We start from the raw sequence: 14663 nt of genomic DNA, 5'->3' as shown, positions 1-14663 counted from the left end.
TGGGTTAGCCTGGTGATGGGTATTAAGGAGGGCATGTTCTGCATGGAGCACTGGGTGTTATGCACAAACAATGAATCATGGAACACTACATCTAAAGCTAATGATGTAATGTATGGTGATTAACATAACAATTAAAAAATTTTTAAAAAAAGGCAGGCAGTCTAACCACAGTTTTCTCTGTAAAATAGAGATAAAGTGTCAGCCTCATGGAATTGTGGGAATTACCCACTTGCCTCTGAGCGCTGAGCTCAGAACCTGGCCCAGCAGAGGGAGCTTAGTAACGGTAACCACAGCCATTGAGCTCATCAGCAAAAATCCAATATTCCTAGGCTCTTTAACCCCTTGTTCTATGATTCATTTGTTATTCTTTCTTAATATAGCCTCTTAATTAATTCCAAAATAGATCAATTAATTATGTATATTACTTTCATCTCAGTTACTAAGAATTATAGACTCCAAAGGCATCAAAGGAGAGTCCCTTATAGGCCCAGTTAATCCATCAGCCTACTTTAAAAGATATTCATGCAGATGCCATGATTGTTCCCTAAGGGGACTTTCTCCCTATTTGGAAATTCTTTTTCTGTGTCTACCCCAGGCTCTGCAAAATAGAGTTTAAGTGTGTTTCCACTTACCTTTCAAGAAACTAGCCCAAGTCCAATGAGCCGTTTTCCAGCTGGTCCCTCCTCTGAAAGCATCGCACCACAGGTGATCTTGTGCAGTTGTGCATTCCCAGAGGATACTGCCATACCTTCTCCTTTCCACATCTGTGCATAAGGAAGGTCAGAACAGATGATCTTTAAGGGCTCTTCTATTCCTGCCTTCGAGGATTCCAGGACCAGCTACAGTTTTTCCCTCTCGGAAGTTCGCAGTCCTATAGTGTGAACTTATCAACTGAAAGAGTATATTTGGACCCATAAAGTTATGCTTGAGATGTCAAAATAAGTGACAGATAAATCGGTTAAAAAATTGCATTGAAGTACAATAAATTTCCCCCTGGAAAAAAACAATAGCAGTTATATTATTTTCCAGAAAGACTGAGGAGTCCATAGGCTGAAAATTTTATAAAAATAAAATGTGTTAAATTCTAAGCACTCTCATGGGCCCTGTGGTTCCATAGGTCTTGTATGGATCAATTATTGATGGAGAATCCCTTATGAAGGCAATTCTGGCTTTGGAGCAACTAGAGTCAAGCCTCTCCGGAGAAATGTCTTTGCCAGGACAGGTTATTACATGGAAAACCAGTTCTGGTCAGCTCAGTCCCCATGGCTGTTCTTTAGTCTTTTCATTTACCTCTGAATGATAATGATGCTGCACACATTTCCCTAGATACCTATTGCAGAGCTTTCCAGTCCTCCCAAGGATGCAGTCCAGCCTCCTCTCCTGCCTTACTCCCTTTAGTGGTCCTGTCTCTGACTTTCCAGTGTGATGATATAGCAAGTCCCTCAGCATCTGTGGGGAGCCCTTTGCCTTGTTCCAGCCACAGTCTTTTTCTTTATTTACCTGTAATGCATATAACACCAACTAATGCTCAGCTAGATTGGCACCTCACTGAATACATTGTGGGAACACTGCCTTAGCAAAGAGAACCAGTGCCACCTCACTGTTTCGTTCTTGTTTTATACCATCTGCCCGGAGTGCTCCTCTCTTCCCACAGGTCTCTGCTGATATCCACAGTCATGCCCACCTCCAACACAAAGACTTCTGTGGCTTCTCTCCACTAGCAGAGGACTCTCTGCAGCTCCAGAACATTATATCTGGCGCCTGGGTGGCTCAGTCGTTAAGCGTCTGCCTTCGGCTCGGGTCATGATCCCAGGGTCCTGGGATCAAGCCCCGCATCGGGCTCCCTGCTCAGCAGGAAGCCTACTTCTCCCTCTGCCACTCCCCCTGCTTGTGTTCCCTCTCTTGCTGCGCCTCTCTGTCAAATAAATAAAATCTTAAAAAAACAAACAAACAAACAAACAAACTTTCTCTGCTTTCATGCTATCTGGCCAAGGGAACCTGGGTGTGACAGTGTCCTGGCCTGCACCCAGGCCTGATAAGGACAAAACCATTTGGGCTGCATTTTCTGGGTTTGTGCTTCCTCTCTCAGATGTGTTTCTTTTAGTGATAGGGGCTCCACGTGCACCTCCTAACTTGCAGCTGGTGAGGAAATCTTACTAATCTCAGACTCTGGTCATCATGCTAGGGTAGGGAAGTTATGAGTCGTCCAGAAACTTCAGTTTGTTGTGAACACACATGCTCAACAGGAATGAGATGCTGAGTTAAGTTTCTGATTATTAATTGTATTAGCCTTTCTCCGAAGAACAAACTTTTGATCTTGGTTGTCTCTATTGTGTATTTGTTTCTATTTCATTAAAGCCTACTTTTGTCTTTACTATTTCTTCCCTTCTAGTTTCTTTTGAGTTTATTTTATTCTTTTGGATTTTAAATATTTCTTGAGATGGATATCTGTCTCATTAAGTTGTGGCTTTTATTCCTTGCTAATAAGAGCATTTAATCCCACATATTCCCTCTCAGTACTGCTTCAACATCTAATATCTACTCTTTTCATGACTATTTAGCTTAACATATTTTTAAATAAGTATTTTTGTTGACCCCTGAGTTATTTAGAAGTATGTTTCTTAATTTCTAAACCTAGAGATTTGTGCTGGTTATGCTAGTTATCCTTTTATTGTGAATTTTTAACTTAATAGTTCTTTGGCCACAGAATGAGGATTGTATGATTTCAGCCCCTTGAAATTTTCAGAGACTTGCTTTATGAATAGGGCTTAGCAAACTTTTTCTGTAAAGGACCAGGTAGTAAATCTTTTAGGCTTTGTGGCCCACACAGTATCTGTCACAGCTACTCAGCTCTTTTCTGTGTGAAAACAGGTATAAGCAATATGTAAGTGAAGGATTGTGGCTCTGTTCCAGTAATACTTTATAGTTTTTGACTGATTTTGAATTTCATATAATTATTACATGTCACAAAATATTTTTTTTCAACCATTGAAAAAAGTAAAAACCATTCTCAACTTACAAGCCATACAGAAAAGGCACCAGGCTTGGAATCAGACCCCATAGGCTCTATTTGTGGATCTTTGGCCTAGAATATGGACGATTTTTTAAAAATATACTATGGGGATCGGTTGGCCTGGTGGTGGGTATTAAGGAGAGCATGTACTGCATGGAGCACTGGGTGTTATAGGAAAACAATGAATCATGGATCACTACATCAAAAACTAATGATGTATTGTATGGTGACTAACATACATAATAAAATTAAATTAAATTAAAATATATATATATATTCTATGCATGCTTGAAAAGAATGTGTCTTACAATCGTTGGGTGAAATATTTTGTATGTATCCATCAGGATGAGTTTGTTGTATTGTTTAAATCTTTTATATTCTTACTTATTTTTTAGAAAATATTTTTAATATAACAATCAAGAAAAGGGCACAAATTTAAGTGTACAGCTTGATGATGTTTTCAAAGCAAATGATTTAATGCTTCCCAGATGTAAACATAGGATATTGCCAGATGCCAGAAATCTCCCTACACTCCCTCCCAATCACTAATCCCCTGAAAAGGTAGCCACTGTTCTGACGTCTGTCACTGTTGATTAGTTTTACCTGCTTTTGAACTTTCTGTGAGTGGAACTACGTAGTGTGAACTTCTTTGTGTTTGTTTTTTTCACTCAGCATAATATTTGGGTCATTCCCATGATGTTACATGTAGTTGTGGTTTGTTCATTTCATTACTGTGGAATTTTCTGTTGGTTGAATATACCACAAATTTTTCATTCATTCTCCTATTGATGGACATTGAGGATATATCCAGTTTGGTGAATATATGTGACTTGCCTTTTCACTTTCATTATGAGCAGAATATTTCATATTTTTATTAAGTCAATTTTGTTTCTTTTATGATTGGTGCCTTTTATAACAAACCCTTGCCTAACCCCAAATTGTGAAGATTTTCTCATATGTTTTCTTCTGGAAACCTTGTGGTTTTAGCTTTACTATTTTTTTTAAGATTTTATTTATTTATTTGACAGAGAACACAAGAAGGGGGAGCAGCAGGCAGAGGGAGAAGGTGAGGGAGAGGGAGAAGCAGCAGGGAGCCCGATGCGGGACTCTATCCCAGGACCCTGGGATCATGACCTGAGCCAAAGGCAGACTCTTAACTGACTGAGCCACGCAGGTGCCCCTTAGATTTACTATTTTGATCTATAATCCATCTAAATTTTTGTGTGTGGTATGAGGTAGAGGCCAAGGTTCACTTTTGAAAATGGCTATCTGCTTGTTGCAGTGCCTTTTTTGAAACAGACTTTCCTTTCCCTATAAAATTGATATGCTGCTTTTTTGCAAATCACCTGGATCTATTCTTGGACCCTGTATTCTGTTCTGCTGATATATTTGTGTATCCTGGTACCAACACATGATATATTAATTATTATAGTTTTATGGTTTGCCTTGAAATTAGGTAATATAAATCTTATTGTCTTGGCTAACTTAAGTTTTTTCATTTTAATATAAATTTAGAATGAGCTTATCTATATCTATAAAAACAACTTGGTAGAATTTTGATTTGGTTTGTGCTGAATCTATTGCTCCATTTCAGCAGACTTGTTATCTTAACAGTATGGAAACTTCCAATCCATGAACATTGTACATCTTTCCATTTTTTAGGTTGTCTCTAATTTACCTCAATAATGTTTGGTAGTGTGTGTGTGTGTGTGTGTGTGTGTGTGTGTGTATCTTTTGTCAAATTTATTACTAGGTATTTGATGTTTTTTATGCTATTATGAACAGTATTTGTAAATGTCATTTTCTAATTGTTGGTGGCTAACATTCAGAAGTATAATTGATTTGAGGGTAAATTGTATCCTGTGACCTTACAAAATACGGTTAGTTCTAGTTAAATTCCTTTGGATTTCTCATGTACATAATCATGTTGTCTGTAAATAAAAATAACTTTACTTCTTTCTAATCTTTATGTTCCTTTCTTTTTTCTTCCTTTCTTTTATTTTCTTTATTGTAATGACTAGGAAAAGTTCAAAAATGTTGAATAGAAAAGGTGACATAGACGTCCTTGCCTTTTCAGATCTTAGGTCGAAAACATTTGATATTTCACCATTAATTAGGTTACAATTTTTTTTTCCTCTAAGATTTCATCAGATTGAGGAAGTTCTCTCCTATTCCCAGTTTGCTGGGAATTTTTTAAATCATGAATGAGAGTGGAATTTTATGTATACTTTTTCTGTATCTATCAAGAAGGTCATACAGTTTTTCTTCTTTATTTTATTAATGTAGTAAATTACATTAATGGATTTATGATTGTTAAACCAACCTTATTTTTTATGCAAAATACCACTATCAAGATACAGTGTCTTTTATATATATATTGCTATATTTAATTTGCCAAAAATTTGTAAGGTATTTTTACATCTTTGTTGAGGGATGTTAGTTCGTAGATTCCTTATGTCAGCTCCTTGTGTCTGCTCCTTTGGGCAGAGATAGTCTTCTGTTTACCATTGTATCCCCAGCCCCTCTCCCAATGCCAACCACAGAAAAGGTACTCCACAAATAAATAGTCTTTGACATTAGCTAAAAGACCTATGCTGGAGAACTGCATTTATTAAATAATTTAAATTATTTAAAATAACAGTTAATTTCACCCATTCAGCCAGTATTTGCATTCCAGCCCTGTGCCAGGTACAGTGGAAGTTTCTCTCCACCATTTCATTGGAGGTTTCTCTCCACCATTTCCAGCAACTCCTCCTCAATATTCTTTACTAATTCTTCCTCATGTCACCAACCTCTAAACATTGGAGGGCCACAGGATTAGTCCTTGAACCTCTTTTCTTGCTCATCTGATCATCCAGTCTCATGGCTGTAAACACCATCTATAAATAACTCTTATGAATCTCCAACCAGAGCTTCTCCCTTGACTTCCAGCCTGATCTGTCCGCTGCCACCCCCATACATCACACCAATATCTAATAGGCATCTCAAACTTAGCATGTTTAAAATTGAACTAGTGACCCTCCCTTTTGGTCTTCTCCGCTTCAGGAAAAGGTGGTTCCAACCTTCCAATTGCCAGGCATAAACCATGGCATCATCCTTGATGCCTCTTTTTCTCTCTTACTTCATTAGTAATCCTCAGCAAATCCTGAGTCTGCTGTTATCAAGCTATCATCATCTCTTGCCTGGATCATTCACCAATTTGCTAACTGGTTTCCATAATGCTCACTTGTTGCAATTTTCCCAACACAGCAGCCAGAACATACCTTTAAAATGTAGGTGAGATCAGATCTCCCACTTCCCTAAACCCTCCAGAAGGCTTTTATCTGGCTCAGAGAAGAAATCCAGAATCCTTTAAGGCCCTTCTTATTACCTGTCCTGTGTTATTGCCTTCTGTGCTTTTTCTTGCTCACTCCGTTCCAGCCTCTGTGGCTTGCCTGCTGTTTCTTAACCATAGCAGTTCCACTCCCACTACAGGGCTGGGTATTTGCTGTTCCTCAGCCTGGAATGCTCTCCCATCAGATGTCCTCATAATATGAGGTTCATCCCTCACTCCTGTCAAGCTTTTACTGAAATGTCATCTTCTCCTTGAAGCCCTCCCTGGCCATGTGATCTAAAATTGGAGGATGCCCCCCTCAGAAAGAGCACTATTGCTCTTCCTTGCTTTATTTTTCACCTTAGCGCTTTTACTACCTCATATATATTTTATGTATTTATAATGTTTATTCTCTCAAACCTCCAACAAATTGTAAGCTCAATGAAATAAGGAATTTCATTATTCACTGCTCTGTCCCCAGTGAATAGAACAGTGTCTGTCACATAATAAATATTTTTGAATAAATGAATAAACAAGTGAGAGAGTGAATAAGTACAAGAGTTACAAGACAGACCCAGTCCTTGACCTCATGAAGCTGATAATCTCCATATTAATAAATGGAGTAGATGAATTCTAATGGAGAAAAAAAAAAGAGTGAGAGTGAGAAAAGACAGGCACCAGAACGTTGTGGGTTGCCCCAGTAGTAAAAGCGGGTCCAGTGAAGGAAAGCCAAGCCTCTAATAAGGAAGTAGAAAGAAATGAGGATAATGCAATTATCTTAGAAGCAGAAGAAAGAAGGTTCAAGAATGAGAACTGTAAGTAGGACCTTGTAACTATTAACAGTGATAGTCCTTTAAGAGTCAGTACACATCAGGATCCATGCAGAAACATTGCCAATTCCAAACTGGTTTCAGAAGGATGCAAGGCTAGGAGGTGTGCAGTGAGACACGGCTATGTATTGTGCATAATCTGCACAATGTATGGACCTAGAAAGAATAATGCTATTTCTGTAAATGGCAACACAAGTTAAAAAAGAATGACCTGGTGATAATTTGTCATGAGAAGTTTTGCTGAAGCGTTCACAGTAGAGGAGTATTGTGGAGCAGACCTGTGTTGCTTGATTTGAAAGCCCTCGCCCCGTATCCTGCTAAGGTTAGCATCACTTCTGTGGGTGACAGTCTACGTGCGTGGTCATGACAGGTCTGAGACATCAACCAGCTGTTCTCATGTCTTTGGTTTGACTTTCACTGGTTTTGGAAAAGTAAGTGTTTTTCTGTTTTGTATCAACAGGTTCCATTTTTTGGGCCTCTGTTTGATGGGGCCATAGTGAGTGGAAAGCTACTGCCAAGCCTTATATGTGCCACGTGCATCAATGCCAGTAGGGCCGTGAAGTGCCTCATCCCGCTGTACCAGAGCTTGTATCTTTTTGCTTTGAATGTAACCTATTAGCCGTCCCAGAATCCTGATTCCGGGCAGTTTGTCATGAGAGGTGAGTACTCACTGGGTTGAAGAGGGAAGAGAACATTTTTCAGTGCATGTTGAAAATAACATCGTGTGATCTTCGTACCATCTGTTAATTTAAATTAAATATAATAATATTTTGCTTCACCAAACTCCAGAAGAGTTTATTTTCATAATGTAGTCACCTAAGTCTGTGCTAAGAAGCTGTGACTGTCAAGAGCAGCTCGTCCCTTCTTAGTGTTTTGCCCGAGGTTGGGTGCCCCTCCGCCCATCCCTGTGGGTTGCAGTCTATTGTGCATAGAAGGTGGGATGCTGAGGAAACTGTAGCTGGGTCACCCAGAGTGCCCACCCGAAATCAACAGCAAATGCAGTGACTCTAATCAGTCAAAGAATGGGGCAAGTGCCACGGGAAATTCAAACGGCCTCCTAGGAGGTCAGAGGAGGGGGCGATTGCCTCTGGCTGGGGGGACAAGGAAAGGCACCCTCAGTGAAGGTGCACTGGAACTTGTCAGTGAGAATGGCTAAATGTCCTTTTGTAACTTTTCCCAAATCTTCACCGACCCTTGATTTTCTCTCTAAAACCAGAAGAAATTTCACTTTTGTAATTTTTTTCTCAGACATCAGTTGGCACGCTTTAATCTTTAAGTCTAGGCATAATGTCTAATTATAACAAAAAGAAATTAAGGTGACTTCATAGAATTGCTGCAAAAGGCATCTGACCTCCTAGTAAAACTTAGAATCTCTTTGTTTCTAACTGGTATTGATAATGAGCATAAACATGTTCTGTTTGACCTCTCTCTATACTTCTCCTATTCCAACCGTAAGTAATGTGTTGCTGAAGGGTGGAGGTCAGGGTGGGTGATAAATATCATGTGTGAATAGATACAGTTCATGAAAAATACCTTTCATTAAAATCCTGGTCACTGCATTGACTGATATTCTGTCTTTAGATTAAAAAAAAAAAAATACATATGCCATGTGGCAACTTGGAATTATCATAGAAATTAGTCATAGAAAAGAGCTATTAGGTCCCATCTGGTCCCTCCCTGGGGGCCAGGGCAGCATTATTCCCTTCTGCGTGCTCCCTTGCGCTTTGTCCAGGCCGATAGCGCATGTTTGGGAGATGGCATTCTTCGAAGTGATATGCACAGCACTCTAGACTTACTCTTAGAGCTGGTGTCAATTCAGCCTTCAGCATGGGGGTTTTTATTTCACAAATGCTTGAAAGAGGTTCTTGGCAGAAATGAGAAAGACCTATTCAGCGATTGGCTTGTCAGTTTGCATGTCAACTAGGATGAGCTGGACACTCCTCAGTCAAGTATGTTGGACCAAGGCAAGGGAAAATCATTTGCAAACAAGAAAATTCTGCTTTCTGTAAGTCCATTGTGATTTTTGTCACGTCACCTTCCCCACTTATCAAACTTCTCATTACAAAGTACATGCTTTGTTATTTTGTTCAACACTGCTTTCTCAAATAAGAATGAATATAGCATCAGAATAATCAGGTTTAGGGAAAACAATATTGTTACAAGTTCAAAGGATAAGATTCAGTGTCACTTGAAAACTTTTCGACAAACCACATTACACTAATGTGGATGCCAGCCAGGGCTCCTGATGCTAATGTGGGTGAGTAAATGCTGTATTCTCCATTGACTCATAAAATAGCCAGGTTGACATCTCAGAGGACAACTTGGTATAGAAATTAAAAAAGGGAAAATAACAAAACCTATCATGTCATTATTATAAAAATTTAAGTATTTTTCTTTCATCTTACACCCTGAGAAGATTCAATTTATGCTGTCCAAATAAATTACTTAAAACAAGAAATAAAATACTATCTATAATTTTTATAAAGATGTAATCAACAGGGAAAACTTTGCAATCACTGAACTACTCTATTACTTCATTTCTGCCTGCAAAAGTGCTAATATAGGCCACAAACCAAAAGTATAATAAGAAAAGTAGAAAAAAAAAAAAAAAGGGAGTTTTTTGGTACTTTTGTTCTTTAAAACATTACTATTTACTAATTTTTACACTTTTCAAATAATTGTGTAGCAGCTGATGTCTGGAATTTGCTGCTTAGTTGAGATAAGTCTTAGGTCTGAATTTTGAAAAACACTGAATAACCTAACACATCCTAATCACAGGTGTCTCCTTGCATTCTCATTTAGCAAACAGTGTGGACTCGCAAACTGCCAAGCCCAGCACCAGGAGCTTGGGATATACAGGGAGCAAGGCAAACGGGGTTTTTGCCCTGTACTTCACAGAGAAGACACACAAACTGATACCATTGTATAAAGCAACTAAATAGAGGGTGTAGGTAAAACAGGACCAGGGAAAAGGCTATCTGCAGAGAAAGCATGTAGGCTGAGGTTGGAGGGATGACAGGGAAGCTGTCCCCAGGAGGAAGGTTGGCATTCCAGGCAGAGGGCACCATAGCAAGCACAGGAGTCCGAGTGTTCTCAGGTGGTAAAGTTGGGCTTTTTAGCATTTAATGCATGGTCAGGCCCCTCAGAGTATAGACAGACACAAGACCAAGCTTCCAGCAGAGGTGGTTTTCTGGGTGACACCTGAGGCAGCTGAGCCTCCCCAACCCTGTCACCTCATGGCCCACCTTGAAAGTTCTAAAATTAGCACAGCATCAAGGCTGCCTGATGCCAGGGGCAACCACCCCAAGCCCCTGTTAAGTCCCCCCAGGGGCTGAGAAGATCAGTAATACTTTGGACACATCTAAAACCAGGGCTGAGACCAAACAGTCCCAGAAGAGAATGAAAATGTGGGCCCCTCATTCAAAAAGCAAGGAAAGTGTCTTCAAACATGCTATAATATGAAGCTTTTTCCATTCTTTTGTGCTTTTTCTCTTGACTTGCCATGGCGTTTTTTATTTACTATTTAATGTCACTTTAAATCAAGAAATATTAAAAATTTAGATTATTAGCATTAGTTTTATATTGTCTTTATACTGTTTAATAGGCAAATATAAAAGCATTTAACTCATATGGAATCACCATGATGACACAGCTCATATTTTGTAACTCGTACATGGATATATTCTGTTCTTAACAGTGAAAACACTGCACAAAACTAACTTACCTATTTTTAGCTCATTCTTCATAGGCACATATTGAACCAGCACTCTTCCTTCAGTTCACTGATGAGTAAGGAAGGACTGACAGGAAAAGGAACTTTGAGTCCCCCTGTTTTTCCCTCTCCTTCTCTGTCATCATTTTCAGAGTAAATTGTTGGCTAACACAGGGAAGTAACACAACTAAGGATATATAGGATTTCTTGGTTATTCTTGTTTCTTAGGACAACACTGCTTTTTTTCTGTGCTCAAAGCAAGGTCTGGTTCAGGTGGAGAGTATGGCCTCTTAGGATAGTCCACTTCCCTGCCTATTCAGTCTTGTGCTAACACACTTCCTCGTGTGCGCTCTTGGAGTCTCTCTGACCTTCCAGGCGTTGTGGCTCCACCATAGTCCTGCTCCTGGGGCACTGCTAAGGCTTATGTGCAAGGAACCAGCAGAGCACATGTTATGTGCATTTCCTCTGCCCACGTGCATGTTCCATTGTCTCATCAGACTTCAAGTGCAAAACACAAGATCAAAGATAAAATTATTAAGAACTTCAAGAGAGCAACAGCAGAGTATTAAACCAAGCAGGGCCCGTTGTAAGCACTGTGCAGCTGCTCAGGTCACATGCGCATGAAGCCCTCCCTGGAACCCATTCCAAACCCTCCCCCTACCCCCAGTATGAGCTGGGAAATTCTCTTCCTGGGTATTTATTAGATTTCATTCCCTTCCTAAAGCCTGACAGTATATCCCCTGGCAACATTTTATTGGCATATGAAACAAGACCCAATAAGGAATGAAGCAGCTTGCATGCATGGCCCTAGAAGACACAATTCATATAAGAGACCACATTTCTGAGCAAGCATTGCTATTACCTGTTGCCCTGAGATATTAGGTATAGTAATGAGTGCTGACAAAGAATGGGAAATTTCTTTGTCAACACCAGCCATTTTATATGGGCAACCTGTGTCCCCATTTTTTTTCTAATATTAAGGTTACAGTTGTTAAGTAGAACATTGCCAAACTGTTCATGGCATCCAAATGTCACTCAGGTATCAGAATGACTGTTGTATGAACAAAGGACACTTTTAGTTCAGACCTTCTTTCAATCCTTTAGAGAGGAAGTACTTGTTTTTTTGTATTGACCATAGATAGCCAAGCATTGAGCCTGATGACAAATGAAGAAAAGAGCCGAAGGAGTTATTTTGCATCTCTTGTGCCCTCCCCACCTAATGACTGACACTTCAGTGCCCTAAAATAGTGTCAGTTGCGACTCAGTATTTAACTAGGAGTAGAAATGTGAACAGTAAACGTATCAAGTTTGTCCGGTAATGTTCAAGAAAATACAACATTTCTTATGAAACAGAGGAGTGGGCACATTGTTAGAATGGATTTGCCTCCCTGGGATCTTTTTGAGCAGTAAATCCAGCTTAGAATCAATATCAAAGGAGTTCTTGTTTGGGGTACCCTTGGCTAAGTGATCAAACAGTTGAAACTGTGTGGTGAAGGCTCACAGAAGACTGAAGAATATACCATTGTCGTACATGATCCAAAAAAAGTGAACACAGTAGGGATGTGTTTGGAAAGCACCCTCAGTAACAGTTCAGCCCAGCCCCTTTGTCCTTCCTGGGTTTTCTGGTAACTTCCTCAGCAGGCTAAATCAAATCTGTCAAGTGGAGCGCTTGTCCCGTGGCCACTGCTCTTCTGAGTGACGAGGGCCAACTCACCCACCATCTGCTTTTTCTGTCCCTCGTGGGCAGTCAGGGCTCCTCTTCCCGTGCCTAGAGTGTTGTAAATGGGAAGCTTGCCACATGTTATGTTTACAGTTCCCAAGCCAACTAAAGATTCCAAAATCAAACCATGCTCGGCTGGTGGAAGTTCCCCAGGTCGTCAGAGCCAGGGCTCTCTCGTTCTCCTCAGCTAACTTGTTTCAGGGAGAAGGTTGCCACATGATGTGCAGCACACCCGTTAGGAGGAGCTCACCCTGAATCAAACAGATGGTGGCTTTTTAAAATCAACGTCCACTTCAGTAGAACAATAGCCACAGTGGCATTTGCCATCTCTCCTCTCTGGAACTATCAGCATTTGATGGAGAGAACTGGGCTGCCTAAGAAAAAGTACTTTTGTACCTCTTTCTTAAGTGAAATTTAGTTCCATTTTCAATTAATGGATATAGTTGATAATACTCTAGCTTCTCTCTTAGACTCATGACTTCCTAATATCATTGCTAAATTTTGGTCTCAATTTATACACCTTCAAAAGTGGCCTCTCTCCCTAAAGCTGTAACAGTTCTGTTACTAACTTTTCCGTTAGGATCTTTGTTTTGTTTTGTTTTGTTTTCCTGGGAAGATCTTTAATTTCCTCCATTTGTTTCTATACGCTTAAGAAAAGTATATGAAAAGGAGTCAGATAGTACCATCTAGTGTATTTTGCCATGCAGAACCAGTATGCATTTATCAACATTGACTGTGTCCCTGCCTTGTCCTAGGCACTGTCGTAGCCCCTGGGAGTAGAAATATGAATAAAAATTCCAAGTGATGGGACAGTGTTTGCTCATGGACCAAGCTCTAAAAATGCACATCACATTTGAGAACCACAGAAGCTTCCACACGGCAGAGTGGAAGCATACACATGCACACACGGTGAGGATGGAGGTGATGGGCGCATTTAAGGGGCAGTGGGAGGAGTTCTGAGAGAAGGTGAGGGCCTGGCAGGAGGATAGATTTGATCCCTGCGTAAAATAGGTAAACTAATTCAGCATGGGGTCTGCTAGATTTGCTGGGGTGTGGAGGGTAAAGAGAAGACAGTCACAGTCAAGGACAGACCTTTCCGGAGCATCATGTTTGAGGAGTAGGCTTGGGAATAGGAGGTGGAGGTAGAGAGGGAGGCAGAGGAAAAGGAGTGAATAGTGTCACAGAAAATCGAGGAGCAGAGAAATGAAGGGTTACCTTCAGCAGAGCGGTCAAGCAGGACACACCCTCCTGAGGGGTCTTATCCATAGCTGATTCTAGCAGTCTCATGTCTTCACCCGGAGCATTGGGTGTGATAGGACCTAGAACGGAATAACTTCAAGGAAAGAAGCAAACATATCAGATAAAGCAGCACAGAAAAGAAAGAAGATACTCTGGGTGGGAGGGAAGTGCTTGAGAACAGGAAGTGCATGCGAGGCAGCTAGATTTAAGAGTGACCACCAGAATGGAGTCATGGTGCAGGTGGGAGGGCATGAACACTGCTTTCCCAATCCACACTTCTAAACAGGCCCAAAGGCAAAATGTCATTGTGACAGGGATTTGCACCACCCAATATCAGCTCCACCGTACTTTCTCCTGAAGGGAACAAGCGTTTGATAAATTTTTGGCAGGCAAACAATATCCTCTTCTCAGAAGACAGAGGAAGCAAATGAGGGGAACTATTATTTTGGATGTATTCCTTAGAAATTTGAAAAATGGGATTTGTGACTTCGAATGTTCCAGAAGGTAATGACTTTGTACTAGAGCTCATGTAAGAACGGGAGGAGAGCAAGTAGACCTGTACCTTGACACTTGGGAAGCACGTTTCAAAAAGTAGAGTTCAGATCAAAGAATGGCACATTCCCGTGGGTGGGTCAAGACTATAAAAGGGAATAAGAAATGGGAGATTTTTTTATTATAAAATTCAAACTGTCTCTGAAGGAGAAGGGGAGGCCTAGTGTAGCTGCCCAGTGTGGGTTCCGATGAGTGCATATTTAACCTGGCTGCATCAAGACTGAGAGAGGAGCTCCACGCCGCCCTGACAGAAGGCTGCCACATTAACCTTTACCCCACTTGTC

The 14663-nt window shown here is 40.4% G+C and overlaps 1 protein-coding gene across 9 annotated transcripts in view; it reads left to right on the top strand.

Moving 5' to 3' along the window:
* Positions 1 to 14663, top strand: part of RALGAPA2 (Ral GTPase activating protein catalytic subunit alpha 2) — a 308387-nt gene that overhangs the window by 218134 nt on the left and 75590 nt on the right. For 6 of the 9 annotated variants that reach the window (XM_081831950.1, XM_081831946.1, XM_081831942.1 and 3 more), the window contains one exon: positions 7617 to 7744. In XM_081831950.1, the coding sequence (XP_081688076.1) occupies positions 7617 to 7744 (128 nt within the window). Of the gene's footprint in view, positions 1 to 7616; positions 7816 to 14663 lie in introns of all 9 variants that reach the window. The other 3 variants (XM_081831949.1, XM_081831948.1, XM_081831947.1) reach the window with 1 other exon arrangement.

The sequence above is a fragment of the Leptonychotes weddellii genome, chromosome 10 (assembly GCF_054177405.1).
Source record: "Leptonychotes weddellii isolate Sample4059 chromosome 10, ASM5417740v2, whole genome shotgun sequence".
Lineage (NCBI taxonomy): Eukaryota > Metazoa > Chordata > Mammalia > Carnivora > Phocidae > Leptonychotes > Leptonychotes weddellii.
The sequence above is the reverse complement of the archived record's forward strand: the minus strand, read 5'-3'. Positions and strand labels throughout refer to the sequence as shown.